At 38.4% G+C, this 20,960-nt stretch overlaps 1 protein-coding gene across 1 annotated transcript in view; it reads right to left on the minus strand.

Annotated features, from left to right (window-relative positions):
* Window positions 1–20,960, minus strand: part of IL1RAPL1 (interleukin 1 receptor accessory protein like 1) — a 1,432,909-nt gene that overhangs the window by 23,725 nt on the left and 1,388,224 nt on the right. The window contains exon 9 of the mRNA XM_047716257.1: window positions 4,238–4,381. Coding sequence (XP_047572213.1) covers window positions 4,238–4,381 — 144 coding nt within the window. The remainder of the gene's footprint in view (window positions 1–4,237; window positions 4,382–20,960) is intronic.

Raw genomic sequence — 20,960 nt, forward strand, 5'->3', positions numbered from 1 at the left:
GAGATGAAGGAAAAAAACTGTTGAAGGAAGGGAGGGCAGAAGGAAGGATGGAAGAGAGGCAGGGGGCGGGGGGAGGGAGGGAGGAAGGAAGGAAGCGAGCAAGGAAGAAAGGAAGGAAGGGAAGAGGGAAGGAAGGAAGGACTACCTTTATATAAGCTTTAAACAAAGTGTAAGGGAAATCTCAGGCAGAGGCATGGAGAAGGGAAGGAGTTGGATGTTGTCATGATAACTGTATTTTCTTTGTACTTATTCTAGGACAGACATTGGTATACTGTGTTAGTGTAAGTTCTGCTCTAGAGACAGCAGGTTGCTTTTATCAGGATGGTCAGCTGGTATTTCATTAGAATAAGGCAACACCCCAGAGGAAGCCTCTACAAGTGCTTTGACTATCACTAGTTCTAATCAAAACTAGACACTTTGTTAATTAGCACAGTGGATATTAGAAATCAGATTTGATTTCTAAAATTAGTGGCTTTTTACTAAATATAGTGGATCTTGGAAACCAGCTCTCTGTGGTAAAATCAGTGCTATTCAAGACACTTGGATTACTCAACATAATATAAAGACACATCACTCCCCTGTAAGCATCTAGTGGGGCCATTGGCCCTGCCCCCTTAGGGAAACTTTTCCAGACATGATTCCAAAATGGTCCTGTGTTCAGAGGAAGATTATTCTTAGATGTCATTACATAATGAGCCTAATCCTGCCACTGATATATTGTCACATGTACCTCAGGGGAAACTTTCTTGTAAGTTTTTAGGGAACCCACACGGACACACACATGCACAACAGACAGCTGGAATGTCTTCCAGTTTACAGGATGGGGTCTATGTTTGTTTGTTAATAAAGGCATATACAACAGAATTTGTCCAAATTTTCTTCAAGTATGTAATGGAACCAAGGTGGTGGGAGAGTAGTTAACCTTTTCCTGACCCTAATCATTTACAGTTACCTCATTTGCCTGAAAAGATATTAGAATTATGCCAGCATCTCCTTCTAACTGGAACTCTGCATGGTCTGATTCCACAATTTAAGTTGGGTCACCCTGCCGCAGCAGTTGTTTCCTGAACTAAAAAGCCTGGACCTGCTCTGGCAGGAGCATCCAGGCATGTTTTTTTTTTTTCCTAACAATCACGGTAAATGTGTACTTAAAAAGAAAATTCTGGCTGAGTGTGGAGGAGAAAATGGAAGGTTGGAGAATGAAGACCAAGAAGGTAGTGTAGGAGACTTGGACAAGGAAGAGCAATTGAGTGAGGAAACAGTCTATTTTCAAGAGGTACAATTAGGTGATAAAAACTAAGAGAACTAGGAGGACATTTAGACTTAAGGGCTATTTACACACTAATGCAATTGAAGATAGGGTTGTTAAGTGTGATCCAAAAGAGTGGGTATTGTAGAATGAGAAGTGCTAAGACCTGGATCCAGAGGAAACAATAAAATGTAAAATTACGTAGAAGGAAACAAAGCGTGAGGTGAATGTATTCTATCTTGGAAAAACAGAATCTTTCTGACACAGAACTGATAAAGCCAGGGAATGCCTATCCTGATGACCCAAAAGGAATTGCATGGATGTGTTCCTGACACCAGCTACTCCATATCCCAGACTGACACAATGGCTGAAATTCTTGGAATTTGGAGTTATTTGGACCTGGGCTTAAATTCTGTCTTTCTAGCTGTGTAATTCTCTGAGTATCAACCAAGTAGCCAACACAGCGCTTGTTATTTAATAAATAGTCAACGAATCTATCATATCACCAGAGTGAGACATTGTTTCAAAATATTAACTAAACTTTCCCTATTCTTTTTCATACTCTTTGCCTTTCCTTATATCCAAGAGTATTTTATGTATTCCCCTTTTAGGGGAGCTGATGCTGTGGCCAAGAATCAAGAAGGCATCACTAAACTTTTGACTTCTGGATTACATTTTTTAAACCAAGTCAAGAATATGAAAAGCCTGGGGTCTCTTCTTGACAGTTATGTTTTCTTTGGAAGAAGAAAGGACTGTGGGAGACCTATGAAGAATGGGAATGCGATGATGTCAGAGAAATTTTCCACTAATGGAAGAGTAGATAATTATTCAACCATAATAATACGTGTAGAAAGATCTAAGGGGATGTGACTAAGGTTTACAGGCAGGTAAACTATCCAGAATCTTCTACCATTCAGAACATGACAAAGAAAAACTGCACTGGATATAGATAGTTTTGGGGAAATCATTCATTTCATTCAGAACACAAACTAAACATATTTTAAATAGGGTTAGTAGATCAAGTGAGATGCTCAGCTAATCTGCTTTTTCAAACATCTCCTACTATGCAAACTGTACAAACAACATCAGATCTTTACGTTATACTGAACAGACTAAATTTTTAAAAGACATGTAACAGTAGGGACTCAGGATTCAATAAAATAGATATTTTGGATATAGACCTATTTTCAAATCCCATCTTGGCCACTTATAGTAATGCTCGTGTTATCTTCATCAGTACATTATCTAACCTCTGGGAGCCCTAGTTGCCTTATCAGTAAAATGGAAATTGTAATACTGACCTCAGAAGTTTTTGAGCCTTAACAATTAAAATGATTTAAGAATGCCTAGCACTTTTTTTGGTACTCATCCAACAATAGCCCTGACGTTGACAATTTTCTCATATCTCTTGGAAGGAGTAGCCAAAAAATTTAATACTCTGCACATGCAGGGAAGAAAGTTAGGAACAAGTACAAATCAGCACTTAAAAATGTAAAATGCCCCGGACATGCTGCAGGCACGGACTTCACCCTCACAGGATGGGCAAAAGGTTACACAGCCTGTGTAAACTAGTCCTGTTCACAAGCCTGACCACCCACAATGCTACCTGTGGATTTAGTCCACAGGATCCTAGAAAGGTAGGAACATGGCTGATCCCTTCATTTTCCTTTGTACCACTTAGTGCAGAAGCGGCCATCGCGAAAAAGAAATGTATGGGGCGCCTGGGTGGCTCAGTGGGTTAAGCCTCTGCCTTCGGCTCAGGTTATGATCTCAGCATCCTGGGATCGAGCCCCGCATCGGGCTCTCTGCTCAGTGGGGAACCTGCTTCCCTCTCTCTCTGCCTGCCTCTCTGCCTACTTGTGATCTCTCTGTCAAATAAATGGATAGAATCTTTAAAAAAAAAAAAGAAACGTATAAGTATGATCAAGAAATTGTTACCATCTGGACTGTATGTATGAGTTTGCACATGCTTCCTCTACTGTAAATTTACCTTATGTACAGATCACTCTCGAATAACCAAAACGGAAAAAAAAGAAAACCTTAAGTTCTCGAATGGGTAGTTCATGGACCTCCATTTTAAGAACCCCCAAATTCCTCTTAGAGTACGCACAGAGTCACAACTGACCAGAAGGGGCAGATCTTTATTATGATTTCCATGAAAACAACATTTACTCGTCCAATTCAAGGAAAAATAGTAGATGTATTCGTATGAAAATAATGTGCTTGGGCACTGTATTATCTGTTGGTCCACACTTGGAATAAAAATTCGTGTGTCTAGGGGCGCCTGGGTGGCTCAGTGGGTTAAGCCGCTGCCTTCGGCTCAGGTCATGATCTCAGAGTCCTGGGATCGAGTCCCGCATCGGGCTCTCTGCTCAGCAGGGAGCCTGCTTCCTCCTGTCTCTCTGCCTGCCTCTCTGCCTGCTTGTGATCTCTCTCTGTCAAATAAATAAATAAAATCTTTAAAAAAAAAAATTCGTGTGTCTAAATATAGCTATATAATATAAACAGGCTTGGAAAGACTGCTATGGATTCTAAAATACTCAGCACAGTTTATTAGAGCTGGTCAGTCTAAGCAAGGGACCAACTGAGATTCACTTCAAACCGCTGGGCTAGGGAACACTATTAAAAGAGGCCCTCCTCACCTATAGAAAAGTAAAGCCGGCCTTTCACTACTGATTACAAGGTGAGAGAAAAGGAACACTCTGATAGCTGCAATCAGCATTTGTAATTCGCAAGTGCTACTTGGCAGCGGATTCTAAAAAGGGTAGGTGTTGCTTTACAATTGTCAGAGGAAATTACCTATTGGCTCCAAAGCGTCACATGCACAGTTCTGTTTAAAAGATGAATTTACAACCCCTGAACATGGAAAGATGGTAAGAGCTGTCTGGTGCTAGTGGTAAGGCAGGGCATTTTCTTGCCCCTCAATAAAACAAAGGCAGAAAACAAGAATATTGAGAGAGAACGTTAAAAAGAGGGAACTTATCTTACCTCCATCCAGCTCCTCAGCCCCAAAATGATTCCTGTAGAAGAGCATGATTTCTATCTTGTAACACTTGTAGATGGTCACCAAGCAAACAAGAAGCAGAAGGATAGCACCAAGGCCTCCAGCAAGTTCAACTGTGTACATTAGCTCTAGGGGAAAAAAAAAAAATCACAGAAGGGAATTAGATCATATTCACATCCCACATCACAAATTCAACTTGATTTCACAGTTTTGTGGATGACACCAGATGTAGGTAATGGATTAACACAACCTCTTCCCTTTCTGCAGGAGAATTTGACCTTCCTAGCTCGGTTTCCTTGGTAACCAGATAAGGTGGTTTGTGGTAACTGTGTTGCTAAGCGACATTGCTTATGGTAAAAATGGTAGATTGCAACTGGACTGAAAGAATTATAAAATACCTGTTTGGAAACAATGATTCTGAGCTTGCCTGAGTATAGTAACTCCTATAAACATATCTCTTGTGGGAATCCTACAAACTAGGCTTGAGGATATGAGGAGTTTAAGCTGGGACAGTTTCTGAATCTTGATGCTTTCCACCTGAGCTGTCACCGAGAGGATAGGGCTGGGGCTGGGTGGTGGTGGTGGGGGGGTAGCGCTGTAAAGGTTCAAAAACGCAGTTCCTGAAGGGCGGTGTGGACTGTTTAATAGCATTGGGTGAACCCTCTGAGGATTACAGTCTGCTGCCTCCTGCCAGGAACAATGACTCCCGTTTTCTACCTCTGAATAGTGACCCCAGGGTGGCTGGCCTATCAGAGTACTGGAGGCTGAACACTTGGGCTTCAAGAGCTGGACCCCTAGTGGATATCACACCTGGCTACATCTGTAGCATTTTCCTTTCCTAAGCAGCTTAGACATTTTTTTTTTCCATTTGTTTAGCCACCCCTCTACTAGGTAGGTTGCTACATTTTATCCAAAAGAGGGATTTTTCTGGCCACTCACTACATACAAGTTCTCTTTTTTCCTATTGAATATCCATATTACATTAAAAATCATCAGGCACTTCTGGGGATAAAACATTTACTTTTTTCCTCCTTTAGAACTCATAGACATTGTGACAAAATCAAAGCTGCTGGTTTTTAAACATTAAGCCAGAACTGGGGCGCCTGGGTGGCTCAGTCCGTTAAGCATCTGCCTTCAGTGCAGGTCGTGATCCCATGGTCCTGGGACTGAGTCCTGCATTGGGCTCCCTGCTCAGTGGGGAGTCTGCTTCTCCCTCTGCCTCTCCCACAGTTTGTGCTCAATCTCTCCCTGTCAAACAAAATAAATTAAATCTTTAAAATAAAAGAAAATAAACATTAAGTGAGCATGCACAGATTTAAAAAAATTTTTTTTAGAGAGAGCGAGAGCACGACTGTGAGGGTGGAGGGAGAAGGAGAAAGAGAATCTCAAGCAGACTCTGTGCTCAGAGACGTGGAGTTTGGCAGGGGCCTCTACCTCATGACCCTGAGATCACAACTTGAGTCAAAGCCAAGAGTCCCTTGTCCAACCGACTGCGCCAGCCAGGCACCCCAGAATGCAGATTTTTAAGTTCACCTTAAGAGCCTGTATATGCCTGCTGTCTTCTTGATCAATATAGTCCAAATGTTGTTGATGGGTAGCCATTGTTCACTACTGATGACTACCTTGAAAAGTGATAGTTTCCTTAATTGCCATTAAATATAAAAATTCCTGAAATTATGGCTCTAAAATAGTGGTATATTTGATGTTTTCATTTATAATCCATCAATGGGTTATCTAATTTCATAGCATAGTTAATGTAGGCTTATACTGAAAACTTTAAAATAATCTATGGTTTTGCAGTAACAACTACTGTTGCATTAAAAGATCACTCCTGAGATCTCAAAAATGGTGTGAAATCATCATGGGTATGATGCAGTATCAGTGACAAATAATTTGAAAAACATGGACATTATTGCCTCATAAGAACATTTGGTGTTTGTGCATGTGTGTGTGTGTGTTTCCGTGTGATGTCACTTTTCCCGTGATAATTGTAGAACAAAATTCAGCCATATTTTTCATTGTCTAGTACTTCATTTTTAATTCAACAGTTTTGGGGTTTTTTTGGTTTCAAAAAACATATATAACTACTGTTTAGTCAAGTGTATTTTATGCTCTTATTAAAATTAAATGGGAAATAGAAGAAAATCTTACATGCTTGGATTTTATGAATTTAAAAAAGAAAAATAAAATGAGTTATTAAATCTTTGAGAGTCTAAGAGAATTAATATGGAAAGTAAAATACAGAAAAGCACCTTCTGGAAATTTTCACATTTTGTATTAATAAATATCAGATAGCATGAAACGTTGAAACTTGTGAGGGCCCACACAAGATAGTACTACAAAAGTTCCAGGAATGAAATACAAGAAGTTCTTCAATATAATATTTTCCCATTCCTATGTGAATAGAAAGGATAAGTGGGTAGATAATTCTGTAAGATGCACTGGGCCAGATTCTCTCAGTGTAAGAGTTAACTCCACCACTCAGAGAAAACTGCATAAAACTTATACCCATAGGCTAATTTATACACCAAAATAATCTGATTTAAACTATACTGGATGTGGGGTGCCTGGGTGGCTCAGTTGTTAAGGGGCTGCTTTTGGTTCAGGTCATGATCCCAGGGTCCTGGGATTGAGACTCGCATCAGGCTCTCTGCTCTACTGGAAGCCTACTTCTCCCTCTCCCACTCCCCCTGCTTGTGTTCCCTCTCTTGCTGTGTTTTTATTTATTTATTTACTTAAAAATGTGATAAATAAATACATAAATAATACTGGATATGATGGGAGAGATAAACATCTGGACTGTGGTTTCTTTTCAGAGTCATTGGTTTTTCTAATTTAATGCATTGAACCCTTGTAATTTATTACCCTAAAGTTTCTTGCATGAGAAAAGAATTGGGAAAAAATGGACACTGCTTAATTTGTGCCCTTAAATGTTGTTAGTGGAAGAGCTCAATCATACCACATATCGTAGACAATCTGATGAGGTTAACTATGAATCTACCTTATGACTAGCAACTGCATTCCTAAGTATTTATGCAAGGAAATAGAAGCAAATGTCCACAAGAAAACTTGCTCAAGAATGTTCAAAGTAGTCTTATTCACAGTAGCCACAACTGAAAACAACACGAATGTTCATTAACAGGAGATACTGAGCAAACTGCTGTATGTCCATATGACAGAATATACTCAGCAATAAAAAGAATAAACACTGGTGGGGGGCACCTGGGTGGCTCAGTGGGTTAAGCCTCTGCCTTTGGCTCAGGTCATGATCCCAGGGTTCTGGGACTGAGTCCCATCTGAGGCTCTCTGCTCGGCAGGGAGCCTGCTTTCCCCCACCCCTCTCTGCCTGCCTCTCTGCCTGCTTGTGATCTCTGTCTGTCAAATAAAGAAATAAAATCTTAAAAAAAAAATAAAAGAATAAACTACTGGGGTGCCTCTGTGGCTCGGTTGGTTGGGCAGCTGCCTTCAGCTCTGGTCATGATCCCAGGGTCCTGGGATCAAGTCCCATGATGGGCTCCTTGCTCAGTGGGGAGCCTGCTTCTCCTTCTCCCTCTACCTGCTACTCTGTCTGCTTGTGCTCTCTCTTTGTCAAATAAATAAATAAAATTAAAAAATAGTAAACTACTGATACAAGCAACATGCATGAATCTCACAAAATTATATTAGGTGAAGGAAGCCAGACACAAAGTAATGTCTTCTGTATAATTCTCTCTAAATGAAGTACAAAAACAGGCCGAAATAAACCACAGTGGTAGAAATCACAAAATGGATGTTTTGTGGATGAGTGATGGGAAAATTTACTGGAAAGGGGCAAGAGGAAACTTGCTGGGGTAAAAGAAATACTCTGTATCTTTTTAGGTATGGATATATAAGTATATACATTGTCAAAACTCAATAAGCTGAATACTTATCATTTATGCATTTTACCTTATGTTAATCACACTTTAATTCTTTAAAACTAGAATTAAAAAAATAGCCGCTATAAAATCTAACTCGAGGCTTCTGTGGGTAGAAGCTGTAAAGAAAGCTGGAGTCAGGACAGCTGGTCTACTGCAGATACCTCCCCAGGCTGGGAATGGTTCTATGCTGGCTCCAAGCACGCCCCTGGATTCTGGAGACATGGCACCAGGCCTAGACAAGCATCCTTTCTGTGCCCATATCTAGTGGAAGAGCTTTTGAAACTCTGTGCCCAAGACACAATCCTATTAATGTAATAAGCTGAATTCTCATTTTCTTCAGATGGCATTTATAAGACTGTTCTCTATACATTTTTTTAAAATTAAACACTGAATATGGAAAAGTTAGAGAAAAATGATATAAAAGTAAGTTCTTATTTTTAGAGAAGTCATTGCCCAAATGTGAATCATTCCTATTGCTAGAAGTCATGAGCCACTCAAATAATTATACACACTACCTCAAATACACTATAGAGTAGGCCAATCAATAGTACTGTCTGAAATGTAATGAGACAGCGGGGTTGATGTAGCTTAGCAATTAGAGAAATAGTCTAGTGTCACATGAATATATCCTTCAAGGTACAAACATATGGAAAGCTATATATACCTAGACTACAGGCAATAAGCAATAATAAGTCTTCCTGAGCCACAGGATAGTCATTTACTAATAAGATGGAGACCAAGACTGGGTCCAAAGAAATGGCATTTTCAAGGAGCTAATTTATCCTGAGATCCAGAGAGTATCTCAAATTTCCCCCAGATACTTCTACAATATTACAGGCAGAAGCCTGGTATTCTTACAGTGTTCTTGGAAGTGAGAAAAGAAATGTCTTTTATCACAGTCCACATACCAGTACCTGCTCCTCAGTTACTACATTACCTCTATGCAAGAGTAATTTATGTGCCTTCATATTAGAAATGTGGGAGGTTAAAAAATTTCCCATGTAAGTTTTTCACATTGGCTTATAGACCATGTGTAAGCTCTCCCAAAGAAAATGGCATACTAGATTTAGTTTCCACATTCTTTTGCTCGAAGCTGGACAAAATCATTAATATGAGTGCTATCCGTTACTGCTTATACATTGGGTCAGGACAAAATTACTAGGGGTTAAATTCTGTTACACTTAAAAGAAATGATTCTGGTCCCACTGATGTAATTTTATCTTTACATTACAATGTGAAAGGTGTTGCACCAGCAAATGTCATTTTCTCTTTGAAATGGGATCTGCTTTTCAGCTCAAGTTCAGGTTGCCTGGAGTGACAGCATTTAAAAAAATAAAAAGATTCCATTTCAGCACAATTCAACATCAGAAGATGGAAAGAGATAGTGCAAACCTTTTAAAAATCTGGTTAGCCTTTGTGTTATTTGGTTAAAATGATAGACTCTACCCCCTTTAAGGGACTGAGACTGAATATTGAAAATTGTAAAGCAAAATCGCTCAGCAAAACCTAAGGGAAATTGGCATTTGGTTAAACACAACAAATGAACAAGTGCCAAAGAGTTACATTTAAGGGCACCAGCACTCATTTAGTCACCGCAATTAACAATAGTCTTTGGAAGCTCCAGTTTGGGCTAAGGGAAAACACATTGATTATTGCTGCGGTAGTAGACTGCTTTTGGAATAAATTGCCTCAATTTAAAACTAGATTTGCTACAAGCATTTTGAGCAATGACTACAATTTTTTCTTATCAAGACAGTTGGACCAAGCAACCCTTTAAAAGAAACAGCTAATTAAAATAAAGCTCGTGCCATCTCTTAGTATATTGGATTACATTGCAAATAATAAATGCATTAGGTTCACACTAATCTTGCTGCAATTACCTACTGTAGTTTGGGGTCCTATTTTTTTCTACTGGCCTGTACCTGGTCTTATTGTTGGCAAACTTTTTCTGCTAGATGTCTTTGAAGAGGTAAAGATGTTAGCAAAGTAAATCTTCACTAGGAGTTTTCATTTTGTTTCCCTATATGTATTTCTATACATAATCTTGTTTCAAGTAGAACTGAAGATTTCAGGTGACTTTTTCTTATTTGGTTCAGCCAAAAATTGCCTCATTCATTATATAAAGTCCTTTGAAATGCTCTGCCCTGATTTATATGCAGTAAAGTGCAACTTTGTGGGGGAAATGCATGATAGACAATCTAATGATCCCAGTTTATTCATTAGCCTCACCAAGTACATTTCTCCTTCTCTCATTGTGTTATAAAGAGCTAAACTTTATAAGGATTTATCCATCCACATAAATTCATATGCATATTTATTTCTCTGGAGCAGTATAACTTATTTGTTCCTGGCAGGAGGATAATTATGCTCAGCCTACAAAGATATTCAACTCAATTCTACAATACATCAATGCAATTTAGAAGCAGTTATAATTTTTTTTTTTGGTAACACATTAAGAAGCGGAATTGCTATTCATATAATAGCAAGAAAACGTTTTGGGAAGGTATAAACTAGTATGTAAAGATAGCAGCTTTGCTTTTGCAAAAGTGCTTTCTGGAACAAGGCAGGATATACAAAATAATAATATAATAATGATAACAATAATAAAAGGAAAATGAAAATGCTCTCTGAATGTAGCAGCTTGATTTGTGCATCCAAACATCTGGGCAAAAGATTACCTTCAAAGTGGTATATTTTGTCATTTCGAAAGAGGCTTTCAGCAAAAGTATCAAATTAACTTTTACTTACTGCCAGTCAAGAATGCAAATATGGTCCTTGGCTAGGACCCATCATTAGGGCTTTAGTTAGCCTCAGCTCCCAGAAGCCATAGGAACTGAAGAGCTACATGTTAACAAACTGTTAAAAATTTAAAAATAAAATGAAAGTCTAGAGGAAAAAAATACATCATTCTTTCCATAGTTAGCTAGAGTCTACCCTTAAAACGTGCTTTTCTTCTTCCCAACCAGATAAGAAGGGTACTAAATTTGGTTTTGCTTTCTCCCATGAAGTGAAAGGAATATTCATAAGTAGTATGTATTAAAAGACAAGGTAAGATGAACAATGGCAGTAATCAAAAAAACATGATTCCACGAATTCATGTTAACAAACAAATACATTAAAAGGAAAGGTCTTCCTTAGCCAGAGCAGAAAGATGCCACTTGGTAAAAATAGAAGAAACGACAGAATTAGAAATCACCATGTTTCAGCCATCCTAATAATAATTGATTCAGGTAAGAATTATCAACAGATGTTAAAATTATTGGGTGAAAGATCGATGAGGCAGGATATTCACACTGTTTTAAAGTACCTCCCCACTGATTATTTACTAAGGACTGAGGTAACAATGGACACCATTTCAAGGAAGTAACCGAAATTAACATCACCAGTAATGGGACAAATCGATATCATGCACCTCCTGATGGGATGCATGAACAAGGCACAATATCATTTATGTAGTATTCCAGCCAGAAACAGGTCAATACCCAAAAAAGGAGGACATATCAGGCAAACTCAAACCAAGAGACACTGTATAAAAAAAAAAAAAATCTGGCTTCTACTCTTTAGAAACTTCCAAGCCATTGTAGGGATCAAGGGCAGTTCCTTTGGCGTGAAGATGATTTTGAGTTAAAAGCAATCCACACAAGCAGATGCGGTAAAAGCTCTTTGCCTCCCGCAACTGCCTAAATTTACATTGGAAAGGAAAGACTGCCGAGGAAGAGAGCTATTAACAGAGATTCATCTTCACCTAAGAAAATTCTTTGTGTAACAGGGCAATCTTTGTTTTTTAAACCCCTTTGTTTTCCAAACTTTGTTTCCCAAGCTCCTCCCCTTAACAGCTCAGGAGGGTCAGATAAATCTCCTGTTGCCTGACTGTGGATTCCTCCTACTAAATTTGATATTCTCCCGTTAATCTGTCTCATGCTTAGTTACAAGGACCTTGATGGGCAAAGAAAATTTCTTCCCAACACCATGAAAGACAAAGAAAGGCTGAGGAACTATTCTAGGTTTAAGGACAGTAGGAAGACTTGACAACTAAATGTAATCCTGGATGGGAAATACAATAGCGGGGGTTATTATTGGGATGACCTTTTAAAAGTGAATATAGGGGCACCTGGGTGGCTCAGTGGGTTAAGCCACTGCCTTCAGCTCAGGTCATGATCTCAGGGTCCTGGGATCTTTGCCATATCGGGCTCTTTGCTCAGTGGGGAGCCTGCTTCTCTCTCTCTCTCTCTCTGCCTGCCTCTCTGCCTACTTGTGATCTTTCTCTGTCAAATAAATAAATAAAATCTTAAAAAAATAAAATTAAAAGAAATAAAATAAAAGTGAATATTGATGGTATATTAGATAATAGCATTCTACCATTTCCAGTTTTTGTGAATTTAATAAATATACTCTGGATAGGTAAGGAAACATCCCTGTTTTCAGAAGATTCACACCGAAAAGTTTAGCCATTGATGTCTGCAATTTACTCTCACACACAACAATAATATGTTATGAGCTTGTATACATGGTGTAGCTCTATCTTTTTATTTACCTACCCACATTGAGAGAGGTAAGGCAATTGTGGCAAAATGTTAATAATTGGTGAAATCTAGTTGAAGAGGATGTATGGAAATTTACTGTACAATTCTTGCATTATATTCTGTAACGTCTCCAGGTTTCTTTTCGAAATAAAAAGTTAAAAAATGAAAGACAAGTCAAATGGTAAGATCGTATTATTGCAAGTGCTATTGTAATTAGAGTGTGCTTTGTGTTGATTAGTTTTGACTTAAACTTTTATTATTTACAGTTACTCTGATGTAATCTGTCTAAAACCTTCAGGGTAATCTTCCAAAAACATGCTGTCCTTGCCTTGGAATTTTCTTCAGTAATTGTTAGCCGATCTACAATGCTAATGGAAGAAAGTCCAAAACCCTTATGTTGGCATTCACGGTCCTTCACTTCTTTAATTGAAGGAGCTAATTAACCTCTAGCCAGAATCATCCCTCCAATGTGAATTGAACTTGACATGCGTTTTCCCAATTCTAGACTGACGTAGAACTTCCCATTTTCATTTATCAAAACCCTACCAGGACTGCGAGGCAAGGCTAGGACCCACACTTTCAATAAAGCTTTTCCAAAAGTGATTCATTTCCCCAGAAAATGTACTTTCTGTAGCTTTCTTGGTAACTTACTATGTTGCGTTATGTCATTTACTTTTGTTTATGGTTTTACAATATAGACAATTTTTCACCTTAGGACCTTTGCTGTGGCTGTTTCCTCTGACTGGAATATTTCTCCCCCAGATTACTGTATGCTTCCCTCTTTGCTGCTTTGTCTTTGTTCATATCACCTTCTCAGTTTGGTCCACCAAGCACTCATTTTTTTTTAAGATTTTATTTATTTATTTGACAGACAGAGATCACAAGTAGGCGGGAGAGGCAGGCAGAGAGAGAGGTGGAAGCAGGCTCCTTGCTGAGCAGAGAGCCTGACACGGGGCTTGTTCCCAGGACCCTGGGATCATGACCCCAGCCGAAGGAAGAGGCTTTAAACCACTGAGCCACCCAGATGTCCCAGCAAGCACTCATTCCAAATCACAAACTTGTGGCTGCACTTGGCATCCATTTTTCTTTCTTTCTTTCTTTTTTTGTTACAGCATTATATATGATATAACGTAGTATTTAATTTGCTTATTAATAAATGTATCATTGTTTATTATCTGTCTCCCACTGGAATTTAAATTCCATCAAGATTAGTGGACTTTTTGGGTCTATCTTGTCCATATTTTTTATTGATCTATCTCAAGTGCCTTGGAAACTATTGAACACATAGTAGGTGCTCTATGAATAGCTGTTGAATAGATCAATGACTGGATGATTAAGAATAAGCTCAATTTTCTAATAAGAAGTTAGTTTTGTATGCATTCCCACTCTAAAATTCCCAGAATATCTCTGTAAGTCATCCTCTCAGCCAGCCAACGTGTCATGAGGTTTAAGCAACTGATGAGGTGTAATTATTAATATGCAGTCTGTTAATTTGGTAATAAAACATCATTCTATAGAAAAACGGTCAACTTAACTCTACAAATATAGAAATGTTCTCTCATTCATAAATCCAATGACCATATAGTCTAGTATAGACTTACAGAACTAGGAAACTTTGTATCCATTTGGCATTTAGAAATCAATCATATATTGTTTACATCTTTGGTAATGCTATTCAGTTTTTTCTTTTCACTTGATGAGGGAGCAGAAGGCAAGCTGAAGACAAAGCATAAGCTGACATCCTGCAACCTGCCCCTACCCCCCCACTCCTGGGTGGGACATGTGTGATACTCCTCCAAGAAGCTGCCAACTATCTTAATGTTATTGCTTTACTAGACAGAAAAACAACTTTAACTTGACAATGGCAAGGACTCTGGTATCTTGTAGGTCCTCTTTAGCATATGAAATTTCTTTTATTTTTTTTAATTGTTTGTTCTTTCTATGTTTTTTAAAAGATTTTATTTATTTATTTGAGAGAGAGAATGAGAGAGAGAGAGAGAGTGAGAAGAGGGAGGGTCAGAGGGAGAAGCAGACTCTCCGCCAAGTAGGGAACCCAATGCAGGACTCGATCTGGGAACTGAAGGACCATGACCCAAGCTTAATGCACTGAGCCACCCCGGCGCCCAAAAGTTCTTTTAAAAACCTCCCTTTTTCCTTACCTCCTCTAACCCCACCGTATATAATCAACTGCTCCTTATAACCCTAGTGAAGCACTTCCTGCCCAAAGGTCCTGTCCCCACGCTTTAATAAAACCACCTTTTTGCACCAAAGACATCTCCAGAATTCTTTCTCGGCTGTCGACTCCAGAACCCACCCCACCAAACCTCACCTATATTCCAAAAACCACATCATATCCCCCCAATCATTCATTCATTCATTCACTCTCTTTGTTTCATAAGTGCCTTAAATGTACTGGGTGTAGTACTTTGAGTTCTAGCAATAAAATGATGAATAAAACAAGCTTCCTACCTTAGAGGAGTTCATGTCTAGTTGCAGAGTCTGGCATATAAGTGGATTATTTAATGACACAGTAATGAAAGCTAATGTCTATTGTGCACTTAAGTTTCACTCTTATGTGAAAGAAATGGTTTACTCTAAGTATCATGACCGCAGGTCAGGTGAGCAACTCACTCAAGGTGTTTGTGTTTCTACTAGAAGATTTTAGGGCTAGGGATCGGACACTGTGGCACAATCTGGGACAGTGCCTACAAAGATTTTTGGCAAGTGGTTTGGTACGAAGTACAGAGAAAGCAAATGTATGGCGTGATGGATGGTGGTAGTCAACTAACTGTTCTGGTTTCTCAGTTAGGACATGTTTGCTTACTTTTTTTTCTTTGTGAAGCCACTAGCTGTACCTTATCAATAAATATTTGTTTCAAGGATTTGTACTATCAATTAAATCAGGCTTCTCAAAATTAGGTCAGAAAAATAGGACCTCCTTCCTGCAAAACTGACATATTGTCCAAAAGCACAATGTGGCATCACTAACACAGACAGCTTTATTGCTGAAAACATTTCCCCGTTTGGATTATGAAAGCAGTGTTTGAAATCGGTCTCTCTAAAGACCATAAGGTAGAATGTACCCAGAACAATTACGTATTTGTACACACATACAAATATACAAACCATTTGGAGGGGGACTCCTTCATCTTAGGTCTCATAAGATTGAATATGATGAGGAGAAACCAGACAACTCTACTCTAATGAAGAGCAAAATGGGCCTCAGGTGACCAGCTTAGAAGACAGAGCTACTGTTTAACAAGGTGTCAAATTTCACAGACGCCTAAAAGAAAATCTCTTAGAAGAAAGAGTATTTGATTTCCCTCTACTAGGAATTTCTTCCTCAACATGTCATACAAATAAACAGGCACAGATGGAATGTTAGAAAACGTCTCTTGAGAGAAAATTGTCACTGAAGGTGGCATTGCCATTTTACTCCTTTTTGTGAAGGGCTGCAGTGTTTATCCAGAAAGCAATCCTCCACCAGAGGATATACTGTCACAGTTAGAACAGTTTGGTCTTCCACTGGGAATGCTTTGGATTGGCCAAAGAACCAGAACATCTGCACTGCTTAGATAACCAGAGGAAGGAGCCATGTTTTCTACAGAAACACTGAACCATTCTAAAAAAATTATGATTTGTAGTATATTTGACTGTTGGAGATAGATTTATAAAATAATATATATATATGTAAGAACAGATTGCATTGCAATACACAAAATGGGATGGTTTGATCAACTTCTGAGTTTTATGTTATTTATCACAATTTTCTCCCTTTAGGGTTTTAATATATTTCCTAATTACTGAAAGCATTAGAATAAAATGTGCTCGGCAAAAGCTGTTTCTGTCATGAGACAAGTTTCACTCAAAATCTTGGTCATTCCACAGAGCTAGAGACTATTAAGGCAAAAACAACCATATGCTGGTTTATTTCCCTTAAAGGAAGTAACAGAAAATTCCATTTCTTATCTCTCTTGAATCTTTTTTTTTTTTTAAAGATTTTATTTATTTATTTGTCAGGGACAGAGGGAGAGAGAGCGAGCGAGCACAGGCAGACAGAGAGGCAGGCAGAGGCAGAGGGAGAAGCAGGTTCCCTGCCGAGCAAGGAGCCCGATGTGGGACTCGATCCCAGGACACTGGGATCATGACCTGAGCCGAAGGCAGCCGCTTAACCAACTGAGCCACCCAGGCGTCCCTCTTGAATCTTTTTGATAGCTCTCTGCTTCCTGAAAACATAAGAGTGCTAAAACAAATAGTGGTAAGTTTGCCTTCCTTTCTCATTTTGTAAACAGAGAGTGTCAAGAATTTAACACTTGTTTACATCTTTTTCTTCTCTCATTAATACTCTCCAAAGAAAGAGGCATGGTTTGGGAACTACTGGTGGCAGGATCTAACATTCCTTGATTCCTCCAAAGGAAACAGTGAACAGCTGCTTAAACCATGACAAAGTTGAGAATAAAGTGGGTGGCTTGTATAGTTTAGTGGCCTGGGTAGTTGGGATATAGAGAGGGCCTGTCCTTAGGAATGCATTCTCTTTTACCAAAATGGCAATAACATGGACCTGCTTCACAAAGACCAAGGCATTATCTTACAATCTTGCTCTACGTATTGATTTTTGGTGCATGAAAACCAGCAGTGGTTTGAGAAAAAAAATGTAGAAGTAAAGGTGTCCCCCCAAACGTAACATTTTCTAATACAGACAGACATAAAACGAGAGTGAGGGTACATCAAAGCAAATAGGTTTTAATATACTTTTAAAATGTGTAAATAACTTGGTGTGATAGCAAAAAGATGAATGATAGGTTTCCTATAAGCATTTTAAAATTTGTCCGTGGCTGTACCAAAACAGAATTTTTTTTTCTCTTTTTATTTTCTGACTCTATGAAACATGCTCAGTGTGAAGACTTTGAAAATCACATAAGAATAATGAGAAGAAATGAAAGGTCACATGGGATCATACCACCCTGAGATAACCACTACTACTTCAGTTGAAAAAATTTATATGGGTCTTTTTCTAGTGTATTAGGTTTTCACATAACTGAAACCTCTAAATGCTAATACTCCAAAGCAGCTTATATTTTGACTTTTACTCTAGATAGTTTAGAATGGAGTTGTCCAAGGTGGTTTATAATCTGTGTTCTACTAAGAGTCTTCATAGTAAACTTTTTCCATTTTTTTAAAAGATTTTATTTATTTGAAAGAAAAAGATTTTATTTATTTATTTGACAGAGAGAGAGGTCACAAGTAGGCAGAGAGGTAGGCAGAGAGAGAGGAGGAAGCAGACTCCCTGTTGAGCAGAGAGCCCAACGCGGGGCTCGATCCCAGGACCCTGAGATCATGACCTGAGCCGAAGGCAAAGGCTTAACCCACTGAGCCACTCAGGGGCCCCTGAATGACAAACTCTTAAGCCTAATTTTTATTCACATGACTATTTATTCAACTATATTTTATAGATGCCTGGTTCAGCAAGGCAAGCCTGGCAGGAATTATTTAACAATACCAAGGAGCTTTTCTTTATATAAATAATATTTTGGGCATCAGTTTATAAATATTCAGTCAAAAGTAGGTTAAAACACAGTCCCATAGTAGAGAAGATACGGATTTGAAATTTCATTTACTCTAATTGCACTCTTCTAAAGATGAGAAAACTAAAACTGGTATGTGAGTAGTTGACAGTTGAAAATACATTTGGATAGTACCAATTTTTATGTGACTATTGAGTTGCCACTGATAGCAGTCTACACAAGAAGATAGCCAATATGGAATGTTTTTATTGTGATACCTTTAAAGTAGTCCATTAAGCTATTTTCAATACTGACATATTCAAATAATATACACAAAATTGGTTCATCTGGGGAGAATTAGAAGTGTACTTCTAATTAACACAAGAGGAAGAGAACATGCCACTCCAAAATGTGCCACATTGGCATGTGGATTATTTTGAGTTGAAGGCCATCAAGACCCAGCAAACTCAGGAAAAACTTCTACCCCTCCCTTAACTGTCTAAAAGAATTCGAAATAGGGGGCCTAGCTCAGAAAGAGAGCTATTAGCAGAGATAATTTTTTCTTAAACTTTTTTTGAAAGAGTTTTCATTTATTTATTTTTGAGAGAGAGATAGATAGATAGAGAGAGAGAGAGTTAATTAATGTGGGGCTTGCTCCCAGGGCCCAGAGACCATGATCTGAACTGAAAGCAGATGTTTAATGGATTGAGCCACCCAGGTGCCTCCAGAGAGAACTTTTTAACTGGAAGACTTAATAGGCATGGCATGGCAAAGATCTGACTACCAAATATCTGTGCTTCTTCTCTCCCTGTGACCTGCCCTCCTCCCGCTTTGAGGTCCCAAGCCTGTATAGCATTCCTTAGCTCAGGATGGACAAAAGCCTCAGCTGCTTAACTGCCTTTGGGTCTCATGCTTTTATGGGGCTATTATATGCACAGAATTATTTTTCTCCTTTTAGTCCATTTTACATCAATTTAATTATTAGACCTGCCAGAGAACCTAGAAAGGAAGAGGGGAAAATTTTTCTGATAGCAAAGCAGTTGTGAGTCATTACTCTGAAACTATGGGATGATATGAGTTTTTAAGTCATCCTCAGTTTATATGACATACTAGAATTAGAATTCAAAACTGATTTAAGTGAGGCAATTGATGTGTCATTCTTTTAGGCTTTGATAATAGCCTCTTCCATTTTAGTTTCCATGAATTTGGCAACCATTACTGGTCAGTACTCTGGACTGCAGCTGCATATCTTACGGAATTGTCATTTCTATTTTGCAGTTACAGGAGCTTGTCATCTAAAGATATGAGTCAACTTCACAAACACTTAAAACTTTGAAAACATCCCTAGGAAGACCAACCACTTAATTTCACTCTTAAGATTTGCAAAATGAGGTACAGTGACTCAAAACTCAGAGATTCTATAAAATCTGACAAATTGGCTAATATATACCATCAGCCCTACCCAGGGTTTTATATGTTCTTACAAGATTCCCACACAGAGGCTTAAGGGCAAGTAGTTTACAAACCATAAAAATGAAGAATAATGACACAAAGAGACTTGCTTTAGGTCACATACAAGTAAAGAGTCATAACTAAAACATTCTCAAGGAAAAGTCCGTTTTTTTCATCACAGTTTACGATTTCTTTTCAGTAAATACACATTCATACATTTCAATTCATGGTGATGATTCTTGGGTGGTTTTAAAAATGATCTTTTTGTGCTTTCTTAAATATACCACTGGATTTTTTTGTGTGAGGTGAAGTCACCTTGGCATGAACATTATTTTGAGTTAAAAGCAGTCCAAACCCATTAGATTCAGGAAAAGCTCTTTGCCTCCCCCTCAGCTCGGTGCTGGTACCAGAGATTCCTCTTTAAGAAGCTTCTCTGTATAAGTGGGCAACCTTTGTTTTCTAAACATCTCCTTTTACCTTCCTGCTAAAGGCCTTTCTTCCCTTTGTATCCTCTGACCTCTATCCTTCTCTTTAGCACATATAAATGTCATGTTGCCTCGCTGTCTTTGGAATTTCCATGTCTGTGTGGATTCCCTATATGTAGGCTATTAAATATTAAATTTGATTTTCTTTTATTAATCTGTCTCATGTCACTTTGATTCTTAGTCCAACTAGGACCTTAAAGGGTAGAGGAAATTCTTCTTCCTTAAAATAGCATTCAAATATCCATTTCTAATTCAGAGAAATCAACCTCCGGATACATTAATCTTCATAGAATACACACTAAAAATAGTATATTTGCCCTAAAAGTAGAGACAAACAGCTAACATATTTCTTATAGGTGGTAAATGTAGTTCTTAACACTAAAATCTAATAAAAGTTTCCATTGTAATTTATTGGAAATCAACACATTTTTTCCTATTATATGACCTGAGAAAGTAGTTAGTATTTTCTATGTGTTATGTCTAATTTCTCACTTTACTGACCTGGTTGTCAAAGTTTGATATACAAGAATTGCTTATTAAAAGTTAAACCTTGCATTTTATAACCCAGTTTTGCCATTTCTCAACTGAGTGCAAGAATTCACAGCCATAACAATACACGGCTCTCTCCCTCTTCCCAGCAATTTTGCTTTTATTCCCCAGGATGGTGGCAGACCTTCCTCTGGCAGCAGTGACTCAACTACTAAAGACACCTAGCCTAGTACTTTGCCCATGCCTGGCATTTAATACATACTTGGTGAATGGACATGATTTGTTCCTTTTTCATACAGCAGCATCATATGGATCGTCTTTAGGCAGTCTGCAGTAGAGTGAGATTTTGATCAGG

Source organism: Lutra lutra, chromosome X (assembly GCF_902655055.1).
Source record: "Lutra lutra chromosome X, mLutLut1.2, whole genome shotgun sequence".
Classification (NCBI taxonomy): domain Eukaryota; kingdom Metazoa; phylum Chordata; class Mammalia; order Carnivora; family Mustelidae; genus Lutra; species Lutra lutra.